The 25788-nt window shown below is 42.3% G+C and overlaps 1 protein-coding gene across 1 annotated transcript in view; it reads left to right on the top strand.

Moving 5' to 3' along the window:
• NDUFB8 (NADH:ubiquinone oxidoreductase subunit B8) overlaps window positions 1-25788 on the top strand; it is an 88990-nt gene that overhangs the window by 45582 nt on the left and 17620 nt on the right. The window contains exon 4 of the mRNA XM_044056483.1: window positions 10142-10297. Coding sequence (XP_043912418.1) covers window positions 10142-10297 — 156 coding nt within the window. The remainder of the gene's footprint in view (window positions 1-10141; window positions 10298-25788) is intronic.

Genomic DNA, 25788 nt, shown 5'->3' with positions numbered 1-25788 from the left:
AAGAGAGAACAGGCACTTTAGCTTTTTCCTGTCCTTAACAGATGAATGAAATAGAGGCGCATGGGGAAGTAAAGGCTGCAAGTGTGGGTAGATCCATCCAGATTACACATTTAAATGTCAACAGGTGTTAAGTGGACTGATGAAATCGTTTTGTATCTTGGTGCTGTTGTAATTCCATGGGGTTAATTGGCCAAACAGAGAAATTGTCATTTCACTGGTGACCTGCTTGAGAGACATTTGAACCGGTATTAACTGAATGAAGGGCTAGAATAAAGTTAATACGTTATGGAATTATTGGTTTAGAAGTAATGTGTTTGTGATGCAAACATCTACTGATTTTTCAGTTCTAAGAAGTATGTGCAATCAAAAGTGTGGAAATAGACAATCTAAAATTATAGAAAGTACAGTTGTGGAAGTAAACTTAACAGAATTGTTGCAGAAACCTAAGCTATATGGGATGTATCTTCTCAGAACTGGGCCAGCTGGTCAGCTTCCAAAGTTTTACATGTCCTAGCCACTGCACAACTCTAGGAAAGCAGAATAAAAAAAAAAGTGGGTAGGGCACCAAAGGTTCAGAACTTTCTAGCAGCTGAAAGATAGAAAGCTGAGAGAGAGAGACATATTTAAGTAACCCAGAGGCCGGGTATAATATGAGCCAGAAAAAGGGCATATTTGGCATATTCAGCAATACTATCAAGACTTGCATTTGGGTACAGAAAGTGGACAAGTACATGAGTCAGAAGTCTTTGCCAGAGGTAATTGAAGATCAAGCTCAGCAGCTGGGGTCCAGGTGGTAGTTTGAGCTTAGAAGTCGGTGAAAGTAAGTGTGATGGGAAAGTTGTTAGGGGGAATCATCTACAGATGGAGGTCTGGAAATTATGGATTGGGAGTAATGACAATATGGCTTAATTTGATAAATACAGTCTTGGTTTCAAGAACTCCCTAAACACAGAGGAAGGTCTTGATTACAGTCTTACTGAAAAAAAGAGTAAAAAGAAAAGAGAAAATTCTGCTCATTCTCTTTCATACCTCTGCTGCTCTTAAATCATGATTATTTTTTTTTTTTGTGACAATCGTGGCACATAGAGTGGAATGGATACAACTTAGATTAGTTCATCTAGACCAGTGTGGTTTTCTTAGTTACTTTGGCACTGATGGCAATACAGCACTGAGCAGAAGCATTCTGTTAGCCTTTGTCTAAATACAGCAAAGGCATTTGATAGGGTCTGCTAGAGACAGCCCTTTGATGTCATTACAAATGAGATTTCTGTATGAGTTTGAAAATGTACCAAGATGGATTTATTATGGCTCTGTGGTGCAAACAAAGATGTTGTGTAGGATTTCGGAGAAGTTTGGGTTGTCAAGGGTTACTGGATAAAGGTTCCTTCTATTTGCTTGGATGTGAATCCAGTAGCAGTCTTGGTTAAAAAGTCAGATTCTTAGATTATTTCAGTTGTGGCAGAAACATGTATGTTTAGGGGGATTTGGTTGTGTAGTACACTATAAAATAATTGATACAGTGTTCATATGTGTAGGTATTCACCGAAATAAAAGGCATGTTCCCAAAATGGAAAATGCTAGCTTTGGAGTTAATAAATTAGCCATTATCCATGTTTTTGACTCGAGTTAGCCAAACGACTACTGGGGCCTTTTTAAGCCTAGCCATCCATCCCAAATCTCTGACAAATTCTGGTGCCATTGATAGTGTAAACACGTGGTTTGGAGATGAAGCATGTAGAAGCATGAGCCTGGGAGATGAACTGTTTAGAGGCTGTCTGTGCCCATTAGAAATGTAAGTGCCAAATCAGTGGTGAATTTCCAGTTTCCCATCCAGTTGTCCAAGTTATACTTGGACTGAGTTAGGGAGTAACTCTGCTTCACATGGATGGAGAGCCTGTTCCGGAGAAAGGACAGTCTCTGGAATAAATACCAGTCTCCCCAGAAGGTCTTATTTATATGACAGGTAAGAATTATGTCTATTGTAAACCTACATTGTGTTACATCATCTCTTCTGAGTAGCTCTGTATAAGAAGTGTAAGACCTGTAATTCTAAGTTGAATATCTCTTGGGATCCAAAAAAACATTATGTGAACAACAAAACTAGGGAGAAGCTGTTGCTTTAAAAACAGACAAACTGAGTATGCCTCTTCCCTGACTACAACCCTTTTATTCAGAGTAATCTAAACATCTCACAGACACGAAAATTTGCACCAGCATCTTCTCTTCTGACTGGCTTCCTTTCAGATGTGGGAGACCCAAAACTAAAAGTTAGACCACTCTCATCAAAAGAAATACAGTGAATGCTGAAACTAAATTTCTGCAAGTGGGTTTTCACCATCGTGCACACACAACATAGGGGGTACCTTCCCCACACCTCTGCAACTTGTATGCACTAACTCCTACATCATTATACCTTGGAATAGGGAGAATAGTCCAAGGTACCACAATCTCAGACTCTGTAAAATCCCCCATATTCACAGTTGTAGTTTTCCTATTAATGGGATTGCAATTACAATCCTCAGAATATCAGAAGGCACCCTTCTGGTCTCTTGGGAGACGAGCTCTAGCTGCTTTACTCTTCGGTCATCTTCTTTTCCTCCTCTACTTTGTACATCCTTCTAGTTGGTTTTCCTCTTGATTCCTTTCAGCAGCCTAATACTTGTCTCCTTGAATGTCCTCCAGAAGTGCAGAGCCCCATACGTCTTGTGCCTAGGGTAAACCCCACCATTCCATTTGCTGACGTTGGGAATCTCGCTACTTTTCTGGTGGTCCAACCAAGGTATAACAAACGCCTTCAGAGGCACCTTCCCACCTAACAAACCAAAACTGGTATAGCCCTGTCACCGATGTTAGGCTAAAAACTCAATTTCTTTAGATTTTTTTCCTGTTTAACGTTATACTTATACAAATATTTCTCTCTATTGACCTCTTCCTGTCCCTAGGTACGTCTGCAAAGGAGAGCAGTCTACTGAACATTTTAATCAGTGTGTTCGACTGAGGACACAGAGATGCAGCAAATCTGTCCCATACATATTTATCTTTTATGACAACCACTTCCCTCTCCTGAGTCTCCTTTCACTATTCTGGTGCCCACTGTCTACACTCGTCATACTAAGCTTACTCCCAGAATCCAGCATCACACCCTCCACCCACTTTTCAATCTGAACGCTGTGTAAAAGTATCAGTCTCTCCCTTTCCTGTATCTTACAATTACCCTCCCATCCTTCAACATGGCCAACTTTTCCTCCTTAAATGTGTACACTAAAAAAAAAAAAGGGGGGGGGTGTTCCCCTTCATGACATTTATTTTCATTGCCTTCACCCAGTATCTTTAGTGCTTTCCAGAATGCCTCCTCGTGCTGTGGCTCCTCTTTATCCACCTTCCTCCATTCAAACTCCTGTATACTACCATATTTGCACTTCTTACAGTGCAGCTGTGAAAGCAGAACTGCCCACATTTTACTCAATTATAACTTATCATCCCGACACACACACACACACACACACACACGTTTTGTTTAAACGTTTTCAGATGTTGCTTCTACAGTGTTAATAAATTTAGGATCACTTTCATCTGTTAACCCCCCCGACTAGAAAATCAAGACAAGTTATTAATTAAGCAAGCATGTCACTACTGTCAATCTTTGCTGCACATATTTACCAAAACACTTGCTGAAACAACTAGCTTCAGTAAAACATACCATGACAGCAGCATGCTCCAAGTAAAGTGCACTTTCCTGAATAGAAGCCATACGTGTGGACATCTACCTCACTGTGGTTTATATTGTTGTTACTGTAATCTTGTACTATTTTGGACATCGCTCAAAAGTGTCTCCCTTGTTAACTGATACCAAAGGTTACCCATAATATATACTCCAAAAACTGAGATTGAAATGTGCCAATTCACAGAGTGAAGTTTACTCTCATGGGCATCAAGTAGATTGCTCACCTGCTCTGGTAGAATGAATAAGAGAAAGTAGTGCAGACAACCCACCCCCCTAATAAACAAATCCATAAAACAGTTTTTGCAGCCATGTTTTTCTGTCCAGTAGTAAATTTGTTATCTCTAACACAAGTGAAAAGTTAAGCAATTTTTGGATTCCTTCAGGTAAAAGCTGTTGTGTAAAACTAAAGTGGATGATGTCATTTTTGTGGGAAAGAGGGAGGCCCAAGTTAGCATGGGAGGAGTACAACTTCCTAGAGAGGAGGAGGAACTGGCAGTCCCTGATGTAACATCATATTTCAGAGCAGTTCAGTGTTTCCTATACAAGTTCTTGTAAGTCTAGCTGAAAGGAAGTGCTGCAGTAAAGTCATCAAGTCTTAAAAAATGTAGATCTGTTGGAAATGTTATTTTGGGGTTGAGTGTCAACATAATTGGCTGATTTTTTAACTGTATTGGCATAGGAGATTTTTGCTTGCAGTCTACTGAAGTTATGGATTCAGGAAGTTGTCCCTGTAGGGGTTATGAGGCACCATGTACATAATAAAGCAGTGTTGTGGCAATGGAAAAGAATGGGGCATTCCTCGTTATTGTAATACTGAGTAGAGAAGCAGGACATGTTTCCTTGGCAAGAAGTAAAACTGCATGTTCAGTCCTCGCAAAGGATTTAGACTGGCTTGACCTAGTGAGAAGAGTTGGTCACTAATTAGGTTACGTAACTGAAGATGAATATCTACAGTTAAGTGGATTGTAGAGGTTAGAAAAGGGCAATCATTGGAAAAGTGTTTGATGTCTGGACATTTAAAGCACTGAGTATATTGAGGAGCTCAGTAGCTCAAGCTGTAAACCTTGGCTGGAAAAAGCTCTTTGGTAAAGAAATGGGAAAAGTTAGAGAGGGGTATGTTTAGTGTCCAAATTAGCCACTAAATCTAGGACATGTAGAATCTTCATGTGAAAGTGCCTACATAAGTACTGCTGTACCTTTGCATGGTTAATGTATATGTTTTCAGAGGCTGAGCCAGTCTGAGGAAAATGCAGTTCAGGTCAGACAAAGGACTGATTATATGTTTTCCTGGGCCTGTTCTCTGTTGAAAGATTTCAAAGGGATTTATTAGAATGGTCAGTGAGATGGGATACCTGAAAGTTAGGCTTACAGTCATGTTTCTGCAGGATATTAGTCTGGGGAATGAGCAGTCAAAGCAAAAATGAATGTTTGTTGTTGGGGGTGATGATGCTGGCTAAAAGGGGTGATTACATTGCTTTGAAAATCCCAAGACTAGCTGTTAATTGGAGAAATTTAGTAGTTTGCTTAATGTACTGGAAGAAGGTTAGGGGAGATTAGTAATTTATGGTAGTAAGGATAAATTTTTAAATAAATGACTGCTTTAGTTCCATTATGTGGATAGGGAATTATGAAAGCATCTAGGATTAAGCTGTGAGAACTAAAGGTAGGCTGTGGGACTGTAAGTAAACAACGGTATGGTTCTCCAACTATACATTTAAATATACATTTTATCCAACTCAAAAAAAAAAAAAAAACTACTAAACATATTCCATATATTTCAAAAAAGTTAATACATTTTTTCTAAAAAGGTTATGACTTACTAGTAGAAAATTATAAAACTATAAACCTCAACCAGAAATTTATAGAGTACTAAAAATATCCGTTTGGCAGCTCGCAACTTAGGGGAAAAAAAATGATTTGAAATATAATTGTTAAGCTCAGGAAGTGGGTGTTGCAGTAGTTAACCTTAGCTCTAACATTACCTCTTTGTTTTCTGTTAAGGTGTCCCACTGTCCACCCATTCGGTCCTTGGAAACTTTCTTTAACCATGCAGACAGAATCTTGCCATAATCAGGACAGATGACTATATTTCTATCAGAGGTGTTAAGCTGTTAGCAGCCAAACTATGATTGTCTTTTTAGTATACAACAATTCTGGTTGTGTCTTGTAGTTCTGTAATTTTCCATTAAAGCAATATTTTATTAATTGATTTAAAGATATACTATTTACTTGATGCTTGCAAAGTGCATTATTTTTCCATTACACATTGCAATGTCATAATAGTGTTCATACATTTCACTACACAGAGTTCTTTTGGTCTTGTCAGTGCAATGTGATTCACATTTGTTACAAACAATAAACACAGTTCCACTGGTTTTATAATTGCAAGCATTCATCAAAATTGAAGGTTTCTTTGGTTTTAATAACTAAATTCCCATCCTCCAAGATATAGTTACATTGGTTTAAGTTTGTGCCTTTAAAACCAAATCTACCTTTACCACTTCTTATACCCAGATTTTCAAATTTATTTTAAGTTTTGACCATTTTATATATAATGCTGGGTTTATCCCCAGGAATTCATTTATGTTCATCAGCCTTAAAAATACACCAGTTTTTAGAAATAATCTTTTACAGTTACTGAATCAGGTTGATAATTTTGATCTTGTGTGTTTCAACAAGCTCAGTTGACCTATCCGTACCTTTCCCAACAGTGTTAAATATTTGTTTCTCCCTGGATAGGTCTCAGTTTCTATTTTTTTCTAAAAACCTACACAGTAGCCTCTCTCATCAAGTATGCCATCAATTTATCACGCTCCTCATAAAACACTGTATCATCTGAAATCTTCCTAGCCAATCACAAGTTGTCCCTTCACCAAACCTTTTTCTGTGCTAATGGGTGACAGTCAAAATGGAGATGGGTATGTGAAAATGTAGTTTTTTTGTAAATGTTGGGACTAAATCTCTTCCCCTCCTTTATTACTGCACTGCAGGATAATTTACTAAATCATTTGAATACCGTGCAAACTTTAAAATGTTGTACCACTTATAAAGTCAAAACAATCATTTAACTTTGCTTAATGAGTTTTTCAACAGTATACAGCTGTCATCAAGGAATCTCTCACATACGTGTTCCAACTGGAAGCAAATACCTGAAATTAAAACAAATTTTTGCCCCTGCTCCACGTAACGGGGTTTGCATAAATGGAGAGCATGCCTCCCCATCACCATACCCTTTATCTCTTTGTAGTAGTAGTCCTCAAAAAAATATAAAATTATTTGATAAAATAATTGCCACCCACTCAACTACTAGGTTAACGTCACTTTGGTGTCAAGACTTGCAGGCAGTCAGTGCTTCTGAAAACCTCTCCAAACCTTCCTTACAAGGTATGGATGAAAACAAGATCACCTGCATCAATAACGATGAAAATTAAATGGTCTGGGTAGTGATATCAGTGGTGGTCGTAAATTGCATGCAGTCAAACTTTGTTTTTAGTACTCAACCATTCAGGTTGTGTGTTATAATTTTCCACTAGTAAGACATAACCTATTTAGAAAAATATTTTATCTTTTCAAATATTACTGTGTATATTTATTTGATGGTAGGTTTTTGATGTGGAATACACGTAGTAGTTTTATAGTTCAATTAATGTATAGTTAGCATGTATTTTATATGTTGACTTATTAATTTTTAGTATGAAGAATGTAATTAGTATTTTAATTGTGACTTTGGTCACATAAGTATATTGTTTAAACAAACTTTATGTAGAGGTGTGGTTTGTTCTGACGAAGTCCTTGTGTATGTGTTATAAGGACAAAAGATCTTGGCAATTAAATGAATTTGTAGTTAACCATGTTTGTGTGTCTATGTGAAGTCATCCCCATGTGGATCAAACTTGGTTGCAGGATTTGGTAGTGGTGTTTATTTTTGTATGTGTTAGTGTCATCCTATAGAGTTTGGTCCCGAGTACCAGCCCACCTTTCTGTCAGGGAGACTTGATTAGTTACTAATGTTTGTATAGTGCATATATGTTGCTTCCATTCTTTAGATGAGACGATGAACCTCCTCAATAAAGCTTGAGTTGGTCGTAGCTTGTGTGGATGTAAAAGGTCCCATGGTACTTGTAAAAAGGGGCATGGGTTGCTTAATTTACATCTTTCATGATTTACACTTTATATTCTTAAACAGTGGTGCAGCAAATTGTTGTCACCTCACAGGAGGTTCCCCAGTTAAATCCTTGGCTGGGGTGCCTTCTGTACAGACTCTGCTTGTCCTCCCTGTGTTCACATGGGTTTCCTTCGGGTGCTCTGGTTTTCTCCCACATTCCAAAGACATGCGGTAGTCGGACTGGGCACTCTAAATTGGGGATAGGTGTGAATGAGCGAGTGATATGGAAGAATTACCGCAGCAGGACTAGCCCACCTGGCTGTGTAAACCTTGGCTGTAGATAATTTACTGTTGAAGTGACACCCAATCCCACATGCAAAAATGGGAAAAGAGGTTGTGGATGAATATGTCTTGTAATTTTTTATTTTTTTTTTTCTAAGCCATTTTTCCAAAACTTATCAATTTTTCATCTAGCATACCTTTATCATCTCTGTTTTTTATTTTAGTTATCCATCATATCTTTTTCCATAATCCTCAGATTGATACAAACAATATTCTGTCCCATTTTTCAATTTCATAGGTTTACTTGTATTTTGTTACTTATCAAAAATAAGAGTAGAAAAAGTTTTCCGCTGTCCTGGCCAAATTTCTCTTAGTATGAATACCATCTCTAATCTAGTTTGAAATGATGCCACTTGCCTAGTGGAACCACCCCAGTCAACAAAGTGTAAATAGAAATGTTTTTCTCCCTTGTCAGTCTGCTTTAAAAGATGTTAAATAGTGTGCTCACACAGAGACAAACCTGCTGAAAACAGTTCAGAAAGAGGAGTGAGGTACCTTCATTTTTAAAAATTATGAAATTAAATGCTTTAGAGGAAGTTGAATTTTCGTTTTGTGCATAGACATAACACCATGCTTTTTCCAAACGTTACAAAGAAGCAAAGTAAAAAAAAAATGAATAGCAAATACAATTACTTCTAGTTCAACCACACCTCTTTCTTATGGAAGACTTGCCTTGCATATAGTATTGAAACCTGGTTAGTGCAAAAGATAAGTTTAGAATTATGAAATCTTGAGATGCAGTTAATTTTGATCTATGCTAATGGCGTCTACATTAAAAAAGCTTACTGCTCTTGATCACTGTAATCATTATGGTCATTCCATGACAATACAAGTGCAATAGCTGGGCACATATTTGTATACTTAACTGTTCAGTGACTGTAGACCATGTATCATAATTACATTAGGCATTTTACCCGTATGTAATCCACTGGTCTTGTATGATTAAACCTTGTTTCTGTGCCAGCAGACCTATCAATTTACTGACAGCACTGGAATCCAAAGCTGTAAGCTAAGCCTGTTCTGCACGCTTTTTTTTTTTTTGTTAAATTGTTGACATTTACAAATAAAACAAAACGAGATCTGTCATTCATTGTTTAAAGTGGCTACCAATATACTGTAGTAATAGTAAAAGAAATGCAGAGGGTATCAAGTTATTTTAGAGTTGACGTTTTTTATTGTTTTGCCTTCCTCCGTCTTGACCATCATATTATAGAAACCTTAATTTCCTCCTCATGCCATGCACATGCAGCCTACATCTTCTTTTGGAAGAGTTTCTTGTTTCCAGAGAGAAATATTTTTTTAATCTTTTTTTTTTTTTCTCTCCAAGGTAATTGGTGTGAAACTCAGATGTCCAGAAGTATAATTCCCTGCAGGTTCTGATTTTCTGTTATGTGCCTAACCATACTTCCTGACTTCTAACTTGCAGTCCTGCATAAAATGGAAATGAGACTTGCAACATTTTAGTGTGTGTGCGATTCACAAAGCTGTGAATCTACCAAAATATTGCATTTTCTCAGAACTAAGAGCATGTCCCTGCCCCCCCCCCCCCCCAATATTGCTTTCTGTACTCCCATCTTCCATCAGGAGTCAGCATTACAGCAGACTTCCTGCATCCTCTCTGAAAGGGAGAGCTGAAGTCAGCTTCTCACTCCCACCCCTCCTTTCATCTCTTCCACTAACCAAGTCTGTTTTACCTAGGTCACAGTCATGATTTTACCCCTCCCTCTGCATAACAGAGTTGGCTAGTTGAAGTCCATGTTTTGACATGATGTGAGTAAAATTTGTAGTTTTGATATTGTCATATACATTTAGTAAGTTTTTTTTCTTTGAGGGTGTTAAATCAAAACCTGAATGAAAACCTAGATTCTTCTCTTTCATCGGGGTTTACTTTCACCATTGTAGTGCTTTATAGTACACCTGCCATCTTGAAATAGATATGTATATCTTTCTTTTTTTTTGCTTTCTTGTAGATGCACTGGGATTTTGACATGTATATTAGAAACAGAGTTGACACTTCACCGTCCCCAGTACCATGGGCATCCATGTGTAAACAGCTTTTTGGCTTTATTGGATTCATGATGTTCATGTTCTGGCTTGGAGAAAAATATCCTAGCTACCTGCCAGTGGTAAGTCATTTTTACTTAAAAGTCAGCTACTGTTTCTCGATGTTCCAGTTTTCATTATTATCAGTAACCTATTACATCAGTGTATATGTATTTTCACTATAATGGCAAGTGACCTGCATACTGCTGCTGCAGAATATCATTACATTTTAACTTGTTTCTTAGCTGGGTAGGATGACTAATCCAAAACATACCTTTTTCACCTGCATCTTGGGATGTAGACATACTTTAAAAAATAAATCAGTCCAAGCTGCACTGCTGTTTAATGAAGCCATCATTACACAGCACTTATTCAGGGGTGTTGGATGTTTTTTAGAACAGACAAAAAAAGGTTAATGACTCCCCTCCCAACACAGGATGGAAGCAAAGAAGGTTTGCCACCAGGATGCCCTTAGGATTCATGACTAGGCCCAGTAATAACGGAGTAGTAAGTCTGGGAGGGTGACAAAGTGCTGGATCTGGGGTGGACATGGATTACTGGGGTTGAGTCAGTTAAAATGTTGTCCCATTGGGAACCAAAAGGCAAAAAAAAAAAAAAATTAGCAGAAATGGTATACCAGGCAGAGCCCTACTCAAACCTTGACCAGGGTTAGGGGGCTGGAAGGGGCAGTTGAAAGGTGCAAGTTGCCCCAGTATGGGATACCTTTAAGTGGAGGATGTCCCAGCAGGTAATAGGTTTAGTGTTAAATATTCTTCTACCACATCAGCCACAACAGCTGTATTTGACTTGGCAAGTGAAGTAGATCTAAAGAAAGTGTTTCACAATATGCTACATTCTAGTACTATTGTCAGCCAGTTCTGTGATATCAGTCTAAAATAGTATTTGTACAAGATTGTATGAAGTTGTCTCATCTTGTGTTTTTGCTGTTTTCACCTGTGGACCCTGGACAGCTTCCTTGGTGGTCAGGTGTTAAGTGAATATATTTTCAAGTCATTGTGTTTGATTCCCTAGCATGCAACACTTGAATTGCTGCTTTTCGTAGGGAGTCTCTGCTAGCTTTGTCCCTAGGTGTGTTGCAGCAATGACTCAACATTTTTGGGCTGCTTTTTTCCTGTTTTTCTGCAGTCATGCAGACAATGAGTTAAAATCCATGCTATAAGTAGGAAGAATAAATGGGCAAAGCTCTCCACTCTTTCAGAAATGCTTTCTGTTGGTGGTTTTATGCATTTGAAACTTCTGACTTGCGTGTTTGTTCTGATTAAAGCTTGGACCGGATTATATTCACTGAGAAGTAGTGGGACCAGTGTAGAGACCTGCTTTTGGCTGCTGGAGATAGTTTCCAGTCAGTACTAATACCTACTTATTTGGGACAAAAATACTTTTTTTTTTTTTCAAAAACGAAATAGGGTTTTTAATTTTTGAGGGGGAAGACTACATGGTAGTTTGAAGAGCTGCTGTAAACTCTCAGCTCTGTTTTGATCCACCAGCTCATGCTTTCCTCTCCCTCTCCCCATCTTTCTCTCTGTCTTCTGTTTTACAATAATTTTTGGTTGAGTAATCTTATGAGATGGTACTCAGGTGGGGTGATATTTTTAGCTGTTGCCCATGGGATTTAAGATCACTGCTGAATTTACTAGAATACTTTTACACATTCATTAGTATATGTTGTCTTTTTGCTTGTTAGGAAATGGACTATTATTATTCTGTTTGATTTAAGACTACTTTACCATTTTTTGTCATTATTTGTGTGCCTCCTTCCGTAACTAAAACTTGCATTGCCTTTGAAGCCGTACTGTTCATGTTGATTTTGCAGATAATACTGAAAACGTAATATATGCTGATTTGTATTTATTGTTTCCTTATTTTCTTTCATCCTCATGACTGGGAGGTACCAGGCTGACTGGCTTCTTGGGTTGCAGTCTTTGAGCATTATCAGTTAAATCTAAGTCCCATCTAGGAGTGTGATATAATAAAGACTGTTATTTTTTAAATGTACCACCTTTTGGACCTGTAACAGATTTTCTGATGCCAATTTTTAATCACTCTCTTCCCTTTCCAGTGTAATACTTTTTTTTTCCACAGAGGCAGCGTTGCTGTATATATTTTTTTTCTATTCTTTTTCACATGGCAGGAATTTTACAGCTGCTGCTATCATATTGATCCCTCATTGTACACCCTGCTTAAGTGTTCATGCACTCTAACTTAAAACAATCCCCAAGAACTATTTTAGATAGTTTCCACTAGTACTGTTTGGGGATTTTTTTTATTACGTAATTGTGTGGACATGGATTTACTGCACTATGAACCTATGAAATTATTATTTTTTTTCACAGACTGGCATTAAGTGAGCCTGTTTTTATGCAATCTCTCACCATTTGCTTTTTTTTTTTTTTTTTTTTTTTTGTGGTGGCAGTTTGCCTCCTAACAAACTTCCCAAATGAAATTACTGTGTTTAGGCTGTTTATATGCGACTTTAAATACTCCTGTGTAGCGAGAGTGAGACTCTAGAAGCAGTTGTTTGCTCTTGTGTTTGTGTGTGTGTGTGTGTGTGTGTGTGTGTGTGTGTGTGTGTGCAGTTTTTATCAGGAAACTCCATGATCATTTTAAAATTTGGAAAAAAACTTATTTAATTAGCATTTAATATTTGGGTTAATGTTGCTTGTGCGTGATCAAGTATGTTGACCTTTAGCCATGGATATTGCTTATTCTGGCCGTCCACACTTTGAAGTAGCACATCCTCCTCCTGACATCAGTGTGTTGTCACCATTTAAAAATAGTCAAGTCTTATAGGGAGGGGGGATGATTTCTAGCCACAAGTGATTGGTGAAGGTTAATCACTTTTAAGGTAACTGGTCACCTCCCTGGCAAGGGCCCATGAGTAATTGGACTTGTGCGCTGTCTCCATGAACTCTTGGAAAGTTGCATTTCTGGCTGCAGCAGGTTGAGAGAATGTGCAGACCACAGGCCCCACCATGAACTCAAAAAAACATGTCTGGTAGCAACTTATGAAATATAGTAGGTAGTAACCTCATTGTTATCCTGATAAAGCTTCAGTTGGACTGTGGTGCTGATGAGCTGGGTAATGTGGTGGCCATTTATACCAATCCAGTTTCCTCTGAGTTTGATCCAATTGGCTGTTTGTGTTCATCCATTCTCTTGTCGCTTGTGACTTGTGAACAGTGGCATGATCATGACTTTCACAAGTTGCAGAGGGATGACTGATCATTTGATCACACTTGGAGATCAGGTTGCTTTCAAGATAAATGCAGGTTGGATGCCCTTTATGTGGCATACTGTTCAAAAATCATAAGGTGATACATTGAGATTTTTGTCACATCTCATCCATCCAGGTATTTCCTGTTAGCTAGCAGTCTCTACAGCCTAGCTGCTATGTTCACTGGCGAGGCATTTTTTTGCCTTTTGTGTGCAGATGCTTCACATTTTTTTGTGATTAACATGCCCAGAATTAGTTTATCCTCCTCCTCCCCCCATTTGCCACCATTGAGCTTTAGTGGTGATGGAGTGAAACCCCTTACACTTTTATTAACTACAGTTTGTTTCATTTCTGCGGCGGTGCTCTCTTAAATTTTGCCATAAAATAGAGCAGCAGTGGAAAGTGTGTGTGTGTGTGTGTGTGTGTGTGTGTGTGTGTGTGTGTGTGTGTGTGTGTGTGTGTGTGTGTGTGTGTGTGTGCGGGCAAAGAATAATGATTTGTTGTCAATCCTGGCTTAAATAATTGAACATGTAGATAGAGAGGTGTATGTGAGCTATTGGGCATCTAAGGCTGAATTTGGGTATTCTGAATTGCCATTGTGGAACTAAGTCCTCCTGTCTTAACTTGTTGGCAAAGCAGGCAACAGAGTACTGTTTCGTTAATGGGCTTTCATCTTAGTAAGCTGAGGAGCAAGCACTGATGTGCTGGTGGAGGAGGTGTAATAAAATAACCATCCTGTTTTATGCTGGTTTTAAGGTTTTGCACTTATCTGGTGATGCACTGTCAGATTGTGGAATCCATTTTTCTGGTAGTTTCAGTACATGGTCATCATTCGAACACTGTTGCATTATCATAAAACTGTATGGGATGTAGCCTGCCAAGGATCGGATGTGTGACCAATATACAAAATGTTTAGGTGTGCCTTTATTCATGCACCATGTGTCCATTGAAGTATAAGGGCGTGCTGATAAATGGTGATGTATGGGTGCAAAAATTCAGAACTTTCTTGCCATTGAAGAGTACAGTCAGATGTCATCTGTACTGCATCTTCTGTTTAAGCATTCAGCTAGTATGTTTGGCAGATAAGTACCCTTTAGAGAACCTTCCTCCTCCCCCACCCATACAAGGATTCCAACACAGTCTATGCCGTTTGTCTGTAGGAATCGTCCCATGTCTGTTCATGTGTTTTGTCTGCCATTTACCTCAAAGGCTATTCATATTCTGCTGAGTAGACTTTTCTAGAAAACTGAGATTTTAAATCCCTCTCTCAGATCTCCATGGCTGTTGACTCCCCTTTATCAGATGTTCCCCTTCAGGTAGGGAAAAAGATGAAGATGTTAAAGAAGGTACCCTTCTTTCAGCCTTACTTTCCTTGTTTGGGACTGACTAATATTATGTGACCTTCATGCTATATTAGTTTGATCTTCCTGGTGTTGCTTCCCAGGATGCCACTAAGGGTTAGGAGTCTGGTACAGCCTCTAAGAATGGACGTTTGGTAAAAGGGGAGCACACATTGACATCTGTTTTAAGAAAGGAGAAGACCATTTTCTTTGGTTTGAAAGGATGGACTGGGTACACAGGTTTTATTAAGAGAGGAAGTGGCAGGTTCTTTCATAGAGGCCCAGATATTCAACACCTCTAGAGTTATTAATCTGGGCACTACTAAGAAAAAAAAGCTCAAAGAAACCTCCAACTCCTCCTACCCTTGAGATAAATGGTAGAAGTTTGCTAAAGTTTTTTTAAGGCCTTTTAATCTCTTCAATCCACAGCCTTAGATGTTCATCCATCCCACTGCTGTAGTACTCCTTTCGGCCATATTGGTTGTCCTGTCCAGGGCAGAAGTCATCCAGTTTCCAAAAGCTCTGGATCCCCCCCCCCCCAGGCCTTCACTCTTACTGCTGTTAGGGCAGCCCTGTGGAGGACACATCAGCAGTCAGGGTGTAGATTGTTCAATACTTCCTTGTCACCACATGAAGAAGCAGCTCAGAGGTTTTTCAGAAGCAGCAGCAAGTCCTTATCTTCAGTTTTGGCAGATAAGTCCCCAGTGGGGAACCCTTCCTCACAGAATATTGCCCTTTAAACTTTTTTTAGAGGTACTTTCCCTTTAAGAAACCCCAGTATCTTTAATATTAAGAAAACCCAGTATCTTTACTATCTAAGTTTCTTGTCAGGGGCTGTTATTTTGTATCTTTGTTATTTTGGGGCTGTTTTTATGAGAAAACATACTAGTAGTGTAAATATTATTTTATTTTTTTAAAAAGTTTAGTTTTAGAATAATCTTGCTGTATTGTGATACTAGTCTTCCATATATTATGGCTTTTACGAGTAGTTGAATATTTGTTATAAATATTAGAAAAGATAACTGGTCCATTCTTAATGACCTCACCTGATATTGCAAAAATTGCTGGTTTATCTCCTAGGATAGTATTTCAGAACAAACTTAATTTAAAAAGAAAGTTTTATGTTTTATAGGCGGCTGAATTCAGCAGTTAATGTTGTGAGAGATGCAAGTCTGCAAGTAAGGGTACTTTTATAGGTTCATAGGTAGGTACTAGGCTATCGGCCCTAGGGCCTATGTAAGCCTAGCCAACAAGGTTCCCTGACTTTTGCCACCCAAGAAAGTTATTTTCCTGTGCCCCTGCCAAGCAGAACCACAGAAGTGATCCCTGGGGTGAATTTCCTAATTCCCATCCACTCCTCAAGATTTTTCTTGGAGTGCTAATGAGGAACTCTGCGTGACATAGGTAGCTTGTTCCAGAGTATGAGAAGTCTCTGGGACAGGAATCTATCCCTCCAGCATGTTCTATTTATTGTGGTGACAAAGTTTAGGTCCCTAGAGCATGTATCCCGGAGGGATTGGGATTTCTTTAGGTGTAACATGTCCAGCAGCTCTGGGTTTGCCATAGCTTTGTATGTTAGGTAGAGATCACCTCGGAGTAGGCGATATGCTACAGAGTAAAGCTGGAGTTTTTTGAGACTGTTGATGTAGAACATCTGTTTGAGGTCTGTAATCCTCGTTGGGAGGTACTTCTGTGGCCTTTCCAGTTGTTGCAGATGTCTTGTGAGGTACATTCCAAAAGGGGCGATCTGAAGTAGTTACTTCATTTGATCTGCAACCTGTGGGTAGTCGGATCCGACCTTGGATCCGAACCGGCAGCTTTCCAAGCTCCAAGATCCGAGCTCCTAGCTCCTCCCCCCTACCCATAATCCCTTGCTACCAACCACATTACCTCAGATCGTTTTTTGCCGCGGCTAAAGACAGTTGCTTCATAGTGAAGAGCTCCTGGCCTGGTGAGATTGTTTTAATTATAGACTCTTTTTTCTTGTTTAAACTTGTGTGTGTATGTTTTAAAATTCAAACCTAAAAACCCTTTTAAAAAAATAAATAAATAAATAAACTAATTTCCCTTTAGTTTAACTTTTTCTCTCCCCCTCCCCCCCTAGTGTTTGGGTGTGTGTGTGAGAGATTTTTATGGCTGAATCTAAGGCCATATTTTCAAAATGTACTAAGTGTGGCCACAAGCTTTCCCCAGCTGATGGCCACACTCGGTGCGTTTTGTGCCTGGGGGCAGCCCTTCTTTCGGAGGCCTGCCAGATATGTGCGGCCTTCAACCCTCGGGCACTCAGGGACAGGAAGAACAAGCTGATCCTGGCGGGAAAACTTCCCCAGGAATCAGCTTCTTCTTCCTCTCCCAGCCGGGTTCAAGCTACTACTGTAGCTTCGGCGTCGGCTACTCCATTAGCTGTACCTGGGACTCAACCTCCCTTATCAGGTACCTGCTCTGTGGAATCTAGTGCTTCTTCCCACAGGGAGAAGAAGCACAAGGACAGAGAGGGTCACAAATCAAAAAGGCGGGCCGAGTCTCATCCCTCGGCTCCGCCTGAGAAAATCCTGAAGTCCCCTGTGAGGGTCTCCGGATCCTCGTCCTCTCTGCTCCGTTCACCTTCTTTTTCTCCGGAGCCGGAGGAAGAGGATAGGTCTCCCTCGAGGTCTTCGAGGCGGCCCTCCGGGCCCGCCTCAACTACCTCTGCATGACCTACTCGAAGCATCTCCGAAGCAGACATGGATCGGATGATGCGAAGATTTCTGCAGACCCAGATGCAGATGGGGATGCTCTTGCCTCCCCCCCCCCTTTGGGAGGGAGTGCAGCCCCCATATTTGCCCCAATCGCTCCTTCTCCGACCCGTTTTTGGGTCTCAGAGTTGTCTGATCCAGGCCTTTTCGGACCCGGGGATACGTCGGCGCCGATAGCGGTTGTGTCTTCGCCGACTATACCTTCGAGCTTGTCGGATCTGAGCTCTCGGGGCCGAGGGTTGAGCATCGGATCCGAGGGGGTGGTTGTGTCTTCGGCATCGATTGGGTTGGAGCGCACCACTACCTCGGGTCCGATTGCTTCGGCTCCGACCCCGATCCTATCCTCGGAGCCAGGGAGGTTACTTTCTCAGGCTGGGGACAGTGAATCTCCCTCGGCTTTTGAGGTAGTGGAGAGGGTACTGTCGAGGTCATCCAGGTCCCCGACCGGGCCTTCGGATCCACCCGTGCCCCCACTGTATCAGGGTCTATCTTCGATCATCCGTCCATCTGGACAGCCTGCCCAAGCCCTCCAGTTGGTTCCTATGGAGGAACACCACCCTGCAGACGAGCCCTCTTCGGACAGTCCCGCCGAAGAGGCGCCTCGGAAGCATCTGTGCAAAAGGAGGCACCTGGACTCCCCAGAGTCCATTACCACGGATATGGATTTGGATGATACGGAGGGCTCCCCAAGGTCACCCCCTGAAGATGTCTCCTTCGGAGACATCATGGAAATGTTGAGTATAAGAGGGGGTTGGTCTGCCCAAAAGCCCTCCCTGGATGAGTCTGTATTTCTGGAGGCCTTTGAGGCAGGCCCATCTACCTCCTGGGTGTCCCCCCCCCAACCGACCCCTTGGTGGATCTAATTACCACCAGGGCTTGGAAAGAGCCCGACACCGTGGAGCCTATCCCTAGATGCCCTGACAAGGTCCTCAGCCCTCCCTCTGATAGACCTTCTTGGTTCAAAGGCACGCTGGTTGATGCTATGTTGGTGGCGGCGGCCACTAGGAAAGAACTTGCCCAGGAAAGTTCTTTGGTCCATCCTCCAGACAAGGAGTCCCGGGCATTGGACCGTATTGGGAAGCGGATGTTTGCTTCAGCAACCTTTGCCAAAAGTTCGCTGAACTACATGGCACACACCATTAGGCTACAGCATGACTTAATTAAGGAATACGCTGCAGCCCCTCCGGAGTCCATGTCGGTCCCAGACAAAAAGGTTTTTGAGACTCGAATGGCCACTCTAAAGTCCATATCAAATACATCTATGCAGCTTCTTTCCCATGCCACAGAAGGAGCCGCTAGAGCTAGCGGAGCTGGAGTGGTCTTGCGACATCACTCCTGGCTCCGCCTTTGGGACTTCACGGAACCCTTTAAGGCGTCCTTCGCGAACGCCCCTTATGACGGTTCGGCCTTATTTGGCTCAACAGTTCGTGACACGCTAGTCCAAAACGAAAAGGATGGGAAGACGCTGTCGGCCGTCGGCATCCACTTCTCTAACCCCCAAAGATCCTTCTCCAGGAATCAGAGGGAGCAAAAGAAGCTGTGGTTCCGTAAATTTCAGCAATCCTGTCCTGCTGCGGACAACTCATTCTCTAGAGGCAAAGGAGGACAAGGTGGACGCCGGCCCAGAGGCAGAGGGGGGCCGCGTAACTTCGGGTCTAGAGAACCTTTCTCTGACAGACCCGCGCAACAGCCCTGAGGGCTTGCCCGACTGTTCCTCTCTGGAGGCAGTCGGGGGGCGATTATCGGAGCACCTGTCAAACTGGGAGTCCATTACAAAAGATCGATGGGTGCTCCGGATTATATCCAGAGGTTGCACTATACCATTTACACCCCCCCCCCCAAACCCAAAGTCTCCCCGATGTTCCACCCCATCAGAGGGAGTCCTCGGCTCTGGAAATTTCAGAGTTGCTAAGAAAAAGAGCCATCCAGCCCGTCCCCCCAGATCAGTCCGGATTGGGTTATTACTCCAGGTTCTTCTTGGTGCCAAAGAAAACGGGGGACCTCAGACCCATCCTAGACCTCTCGTCCCTGAACCTGTTCATACCCAAGGAAAAGTTCCGGATGGTCACCCTCCAATCTATTCTCCCCCTTCTGCGGGAGAACGACTGGATGTGCTCGTTAGACCTCAAAGATGCGTACTACCATATACTAATGGACAGATGATCCAGGAGGTTCCTCCGCTTCCGGCTAGGAGCCAGTCATTATCAGTTCAGGGTTCTTCCATTTGGCCTAACCTCAGCCCCCAGAGTGTTTACCAAAGTCATGGCAGTGGTTGCAGCCCACCTGAGACTCCAGGGCATTCAGGTGTTCCCTTACCTAGACGACTGGCTCCTCACCGCCCCCAACAGGCATCTACTGGTTGTGGCGAGAGATTACGCCCTCTCTCTGGCCCGTTGTTTGGGCATTTCAGTGAATCTAAAGAAATCCTGCCTGTGCCCCACTCAAGCCCTAGATTTCATAGGGGCCAGGTTGGATACTCGGATCTCCAAAGTGTTTCTTACACCTGTCAGGCTGAACAATTTGTCTCTCGAAATCTCAGACATTCTTTGGAGCCCCGCTCCTCCAGCAGAATTAGTCCTGAGGGCGCTAGGGTCTATGTCAGCAGCGATCGGCCTTTCTCTTCATGCCCTTCTGCGAATGCGAGTGTTACAGTGGACTCTCCAGGTCCAATGGTCACTATCGGTCCATCCCTTAGACATGCCGATTCCCCTGAGCAGGGCGTGCAGACACTCCCTTCTTTGGTGGTTACAGGCTCAGGAACTCAAAGAAGGGAGACCCTTTGTGATTTCCCCCAGTCAAAGCCACGTTGACCACTGACGCTTCCTGCCTCGGGTGGGGCGGGCATTATGCAGGCAACTCCGTCCAAGGCACGTGGACTCCTCGTAGAGATTGCATTGCATATCAACGCCCTAGAGATGAGGGCAGTGCTTTTGGCATTGCAAGCTCTTCATCACCTTCTTCCTCTGGGGACTATTGCAATCCAGACAGGCAACATGTCCGTTGTCTGGTATATAAACAAACAGGGAGGGACCAGATCTTACCCCCTATGTCGAGAAGCCATGAGAGTGTGGGAATGGGTGATTTCCACCAACCGCTTTCTGATAGCAACGCACATTCCGGGACGGTCCAACATATTAGCGGACAAGTTAAGTCGGGTATTCCTCAGCCCTTACGAGTGGTCTCTGAATCCTTCTGTCGCGAAGCAGATATTCCTCAAGTGGGGTCAACCTTGCTGCGACCTTTTCGCTTCTCCCCTAAACACAAAATGCAGCGATTACTTTGCGATAGTTCCCCAGAGGGGAATCCCCCAGGGACACTCTGGTTCATGCTTGGCCGCCCGGTCTCCTTTATGCGTATCCTCCTCTTCCTCTGATGATGAAATTCATCCAGAAAGCCTGTCGGTTGGGGAGCAGAGTAATTCTCATAGCCCCATTCTGGCCTCGACAAATCTGGTTCCCCTTTCTGCAGTCTCACAGTGTGGCTCCCCCATGGATTCTGGACCCCAGACCAGACCTAATCTCGCATCCGACGAGATGCCACACTCCGAACCTGGTCAATCTCCGGCTTGGTTGATCCAGTTCCATTAATGGCTAGGACTCCCGGTATCTCGTCCCCTGTTAAGGCCATTCTGGTGGCAGCTCATAAGCCATCCACCAGACAGCTCTACAACAGTAAATGGAAACGCTTTTCCATCTGGGCAAAGGAGAAGGAATTGGATCCCTTTACGGTTCCTATTCCCACTATCCTGGACTTCCTGTCCTTTCTTTTTAGACAAGGAGCTAGTGCGTCCACCGTTAAGGTCCAGCTAGCAGCCATCTCTCATTATCACGTGGGGGATGGCGTAGATTCCTTGGCGTCAGCAAAAATATGCAAGACCTTCTTAAAAGGCGTGTTTCTCTTAAAGCCCCCTATTAAGCCGGCAGTTCCTCCATGGGATCTTACCTTGATCTTGCAAGCATTAACAAGACCACCTTTCGAGCTGGCAGCCTCAGTGCCATTGAAATTCTTATCTTGGAAAACGGCCTTTTTGGTCGCTATTACTTCAGCCAAATGAGTCTCAGAATTACAAGCTCTGTGCATTAAGCATCCATACCTTATTTTTCACAAGGATAGAGTGGCCCTCAGGACTAATCCTTCCTTTCTGCCTAAGGTAGCCACAGAGGCTAACATTAATCAGTCTATTAATCTTCCTGTTTTCTTCCCGAATTTCCAAAACAAGGGTGAATACACATTGCACAAATTGGATGTACACAGACAACTATGTTTTTACTTGCATAGGACTAAAGATTTTCGCAAGTCAGACCAGTTGTTTGTTTCTTATGCTAAGTCAGCCATGGCCAAACCAATTTCTAAGGTGACAGTGGCAAATTGGATCTCTCAGTGTATTAGACAGGGATACACTTCATCTGGGAAGCCAGCTCCGATTGGTGTGCGTGTGCATTCTACTAGATCTGTGGCTACCTCGACGGCTTTTTGGTCTAGAGTTCCGGTAGACGATATTTGTTCAGCAGCTACCTGGTCCTCTTCCCACACGTTCATTTCTCATTACAAACTGGACATGATTTCCAGAAGTAGGGCTTCCTTTGGATCCGCGGTGCTTCGGAATATCCTTCCGTAGGGACCACCCAGGGTCTTAGGTAAGCTGGGGACTCTGTCCCACAGGTTACAGATCAAATGAAGTAACTACTTCAGATAAAGAAGTTATGTACTCACCATAACGTTCCATCTGAGTAGATACTTAATTTGTCTGCAACCGACCCCCCCCCCCCCGCCATCCCCCGAACCTCGGTAAGGTATTGTTACTTTGGAGATTTTTCTCCGTCTTTAGCCTATAGGGCAAAATAACCGATCTGAGGTAATGTGGTTGGTAGCAAGGGATTATGGGTAGGGGGAGGAGCTAGGAGCTCAGATCTTGGAAAGCTGCCGGTTCGGATCCGAGGTCGGAGAAGAAGTCAAAGAAGTCGATCAGGTTCAGGAGGCATGATATGCCTTTCACAAACCCAAACTGGGTGGGGTCCAGAGTTTGGAGGTTACCAGTGTCTGTTTATGAGTTCCATGGCCTTGCAGACCAGGCTTGTCAGGCTGATAGGGCGATAGTTCCCGGGGTCCGTGGTGGCCCCCCCCTTGTGGAGTGGTGTAACTGTTGCTGTGTGCCATTCACTAGGTACAAAGCCTGACGTGAGGCTATGATTGAACATGGTGCTTAGGTACGGGTGCTTAGGAACGGGGCCAGTTCATTCTGAAGTTTGTGTAGAACGCAGGCTGAGATGTTGCTCGGTCCCATGGAAGCTGTGTTCTTGGCTTTGGAGAGTGCATTTTTTACCTGCGCAGTTGTGATTGTAGGGGCTCTGAATTCTTCCTATTATAGATATGGGCCCTTTAGGGGGTGAGAGGGGAGTAAAGTTAGCACTGAACCTGTCAGCCAGAATGTTGGTGGTATCAGTTGGTTCTGTAATTTTCGTGCCATTGTGCTGTAACTCGGAGCAGACCTGGGTGTTGCCATTGAGATTCTGGACATAGCTTTAGAATGCTTTGTGGTTGTCTTTAGAATGCTTTGTGGTTGTCCTTAGAATCGGTGGCAATCTTCTTTTCATAGCTAGCTTTGGAGGATTTTGAGGTATCTTGGTTTCTTACTGAGGCTGACCAGGGAGCTCCTCCACTCATGGGATTTTACACTCTCCTGCAACAGTTTCTTCCTTCTGTTGTAGTTTGCTTATAGCAGGGGACCACCAGATCGGCTTCCTTTTTTTGGAGGACAGCATCTTGGTTCTGTTAGGGATAGCACAATCATGCACTCATGTAAGTGCTTATAGAGTGCATTTGTGTAGGATTTTATAGTCATAACTGTATTGCCTATATGCATGGATGTCGTGAAGTTTGCCACTTCTGTCTTAAGCATGAAGTTGGTTTTGGAGAAATTTTTTTTCAGTGGTTTCCTTAATGGGGGGTAGGGTGGGCAGGATGTGAATATCTATGGTGATTAGCTTGTGGTCGGATCTGACCAACGAAGAATTGACTTCAGGCATGGAACACCGGTCACTCATGTTGGTAATGACTAGGTCTATGATATTGTTGCCCCTGATGGGGGTGTGGATAAGTTGATCCAGGGCATTGGAGTTTATGAATTCTAGAAAGCATTGAGCAAAGGAGTTTGTACGTGAGTAGTTTTCCTAGTTAATGGTGGGGTAGTTGAAATCACCCATTATTAGGATGTTTGGTTGAACTATAATATTTTCCATTATATCAAGAAAAGAAGAGTGGGAGTCCTGGGGCATGGTGGGAGATCTGTAGCAAGCTACAATTTGGATTGCAGTTTTGCCCAGAGTTACTTGCACTTGGATAGTTTTGGACGCTTTATGTTGGGCATCTAGCCTGGAGGTGTGTATATCCTTAACGAATATGGACACACCTCCATCTTTGGTGTTCCGGTCTAGGTTAGATGGCTGAAAGGTATGGTATGAGTTATAGCCTGGTAATGCAGGGGTGCTCTCCAAAACTTTGAACCAGGAATGCCTCGAGTGAGTGCATTTTGAGGTTTAGACTTCTAGCGTTGAGTAGCTTGAGTTACTTGAATGAAATGTAATTATTGCCAATATAGTGATGCTACAGATTTTTTTATATATCCTATACCTCAACATACATGTGAGTTTTCTCACCATGCTGACTGCGATAGTATGAATTTAGTATATATGGCTAAGTGTACTATTTACACATTATTTTATATAGGGAAAACTAATAGAAGGCTATGAGGATAGCTCAGCATATAAACTTCTTAATATCATAATGCTTAAGCGAAGTATGTTTCATTGATGGGCATATCCCACAGTTTGTTTTTTGTTTTACAATTGCTTGCGGGATTAGGAAGGGTGATATTGTAAATAAGACTGAAGCCTGTGAATGTGAATGGATCAGCAGGATAAATGCATTGAATACACCTGGTATGAATGAGTCTTGCCTTTGTTTTGAAGCCGAGAAGCTTGCATCATCGATCATGTGATTTAACTTATTTTATTTAAGAAATGTATAGTGGAGCTTTTAAACTGCGGTGGTGGTGCTGCGGTAGCGTTGTTGCCTCACAGACGTTGCCCGTTCGATTCTCAGAGCGTCTTCTGTGTGGCGACATGCGTGAATGGGCGTTCCTTCGTTGAAGGTTGTGTGTTAGGCCTGGCAAGCCAGCACGTAAAAATCTACTGCCAATCATTAGCGGACTGTAGTTCCGCTGTGGCGACCCCTAACCGGGAAAAGCCGAAAGACACAAACATATTGGAGCTTTTAAATACTTGATGAAGCCCATGATTTGTACGTGCACGCCTGTATGTGTTAAATCGTCTGTCCTGTCATGGGTTATCCTGTTTGTTTTTTTTTTTATTTATTTATTTAAGATTTAGAAGGTGCTTTATTCAGGAAAGAACTATTACGGGCTATGTTAGTACATGAGTTCACTGTCTGACGAGGTACCTGACATTTTTTTCCTGTCAGACTCAGTTTTGCAACAGGTTTTTTTATGACCGGAATTTCATGTGCTGCTTAACAGTCTCCCAAGCACAGTAATGCTGAAGTGTGCTGCTTGTGAACACCGACAACTTCCCTTCCAACTGACTTAGTTCAGCAAAGCTTACTGAGTTTGAAGCATCCTCTCCAGTCACAGCATGGATATTTGCCATGCTTCTGCTGGTCTGTCTCGCTTTGTACCGCAAAAGAAAAAACGTAACCATAAATCCCTTGCTGACTCCACAGGCTGTCAAAGGCTCAGTTGATGGTGGATGAGACTGCAATGGTAGTTTGTCATTCCTCACGAGACTCCTTTATGTCTCCAGTTCTCTGTGGTGTAATCTTTTCAGCCATCATGACCTGGGGCTTAGCCACATCCTCTTCTGCTGTTTCAATGTCTGGTCTGGGCATGGGAGAACCATCTTTTCTGGGACAGGGAGGTACTCAATCCAGGAGATGCTGCTCAGTGTAGCCAAAGACAGAGACCTGTTGATGTGGCAGAAGTACTTTTCCTGAGTCTGTCTTCAGCTATTCCTGTAAATACAAAAACAAAAGGTTAAAGATTGTTCATCTGAAGATATGGTGTCTGTTAGAAAAGATAACTTCCTAGCTAAGGTAATAAAATTATTACAGGCTGTTAATACTGATGTTCAGAAATCCTTACCTGAAAAAGATGTCAGCAGAGGCATTTTTGAAAAAGACATGTCTGATACTTAGACTGAGGCAGCGCTTCTTTTCTGAGATTCCCAAACCCATATCTGTGATTCAGAGGA

The sequence above is a fragment of the Protopterus annectens genome, chromosome 14.part0 (assembly GCF_019279795.1).
Source record: "Protopterus annectens isolate FY-2018-M chromosome 14.part0, PAN1.0, whole genome shotgun sequence".
Classification (NCBI taxonomy): Eukaryota; Metazoa; Chordata; order Ceratodontiformes; family Protopteridae; genus Protopterus; species Protopterus annectens.
The sequence above is the reverse complement of the archived record's forward strand: the minus strand, read 5'-3'. Positions and strand labels throughout refer to the sequence as shown.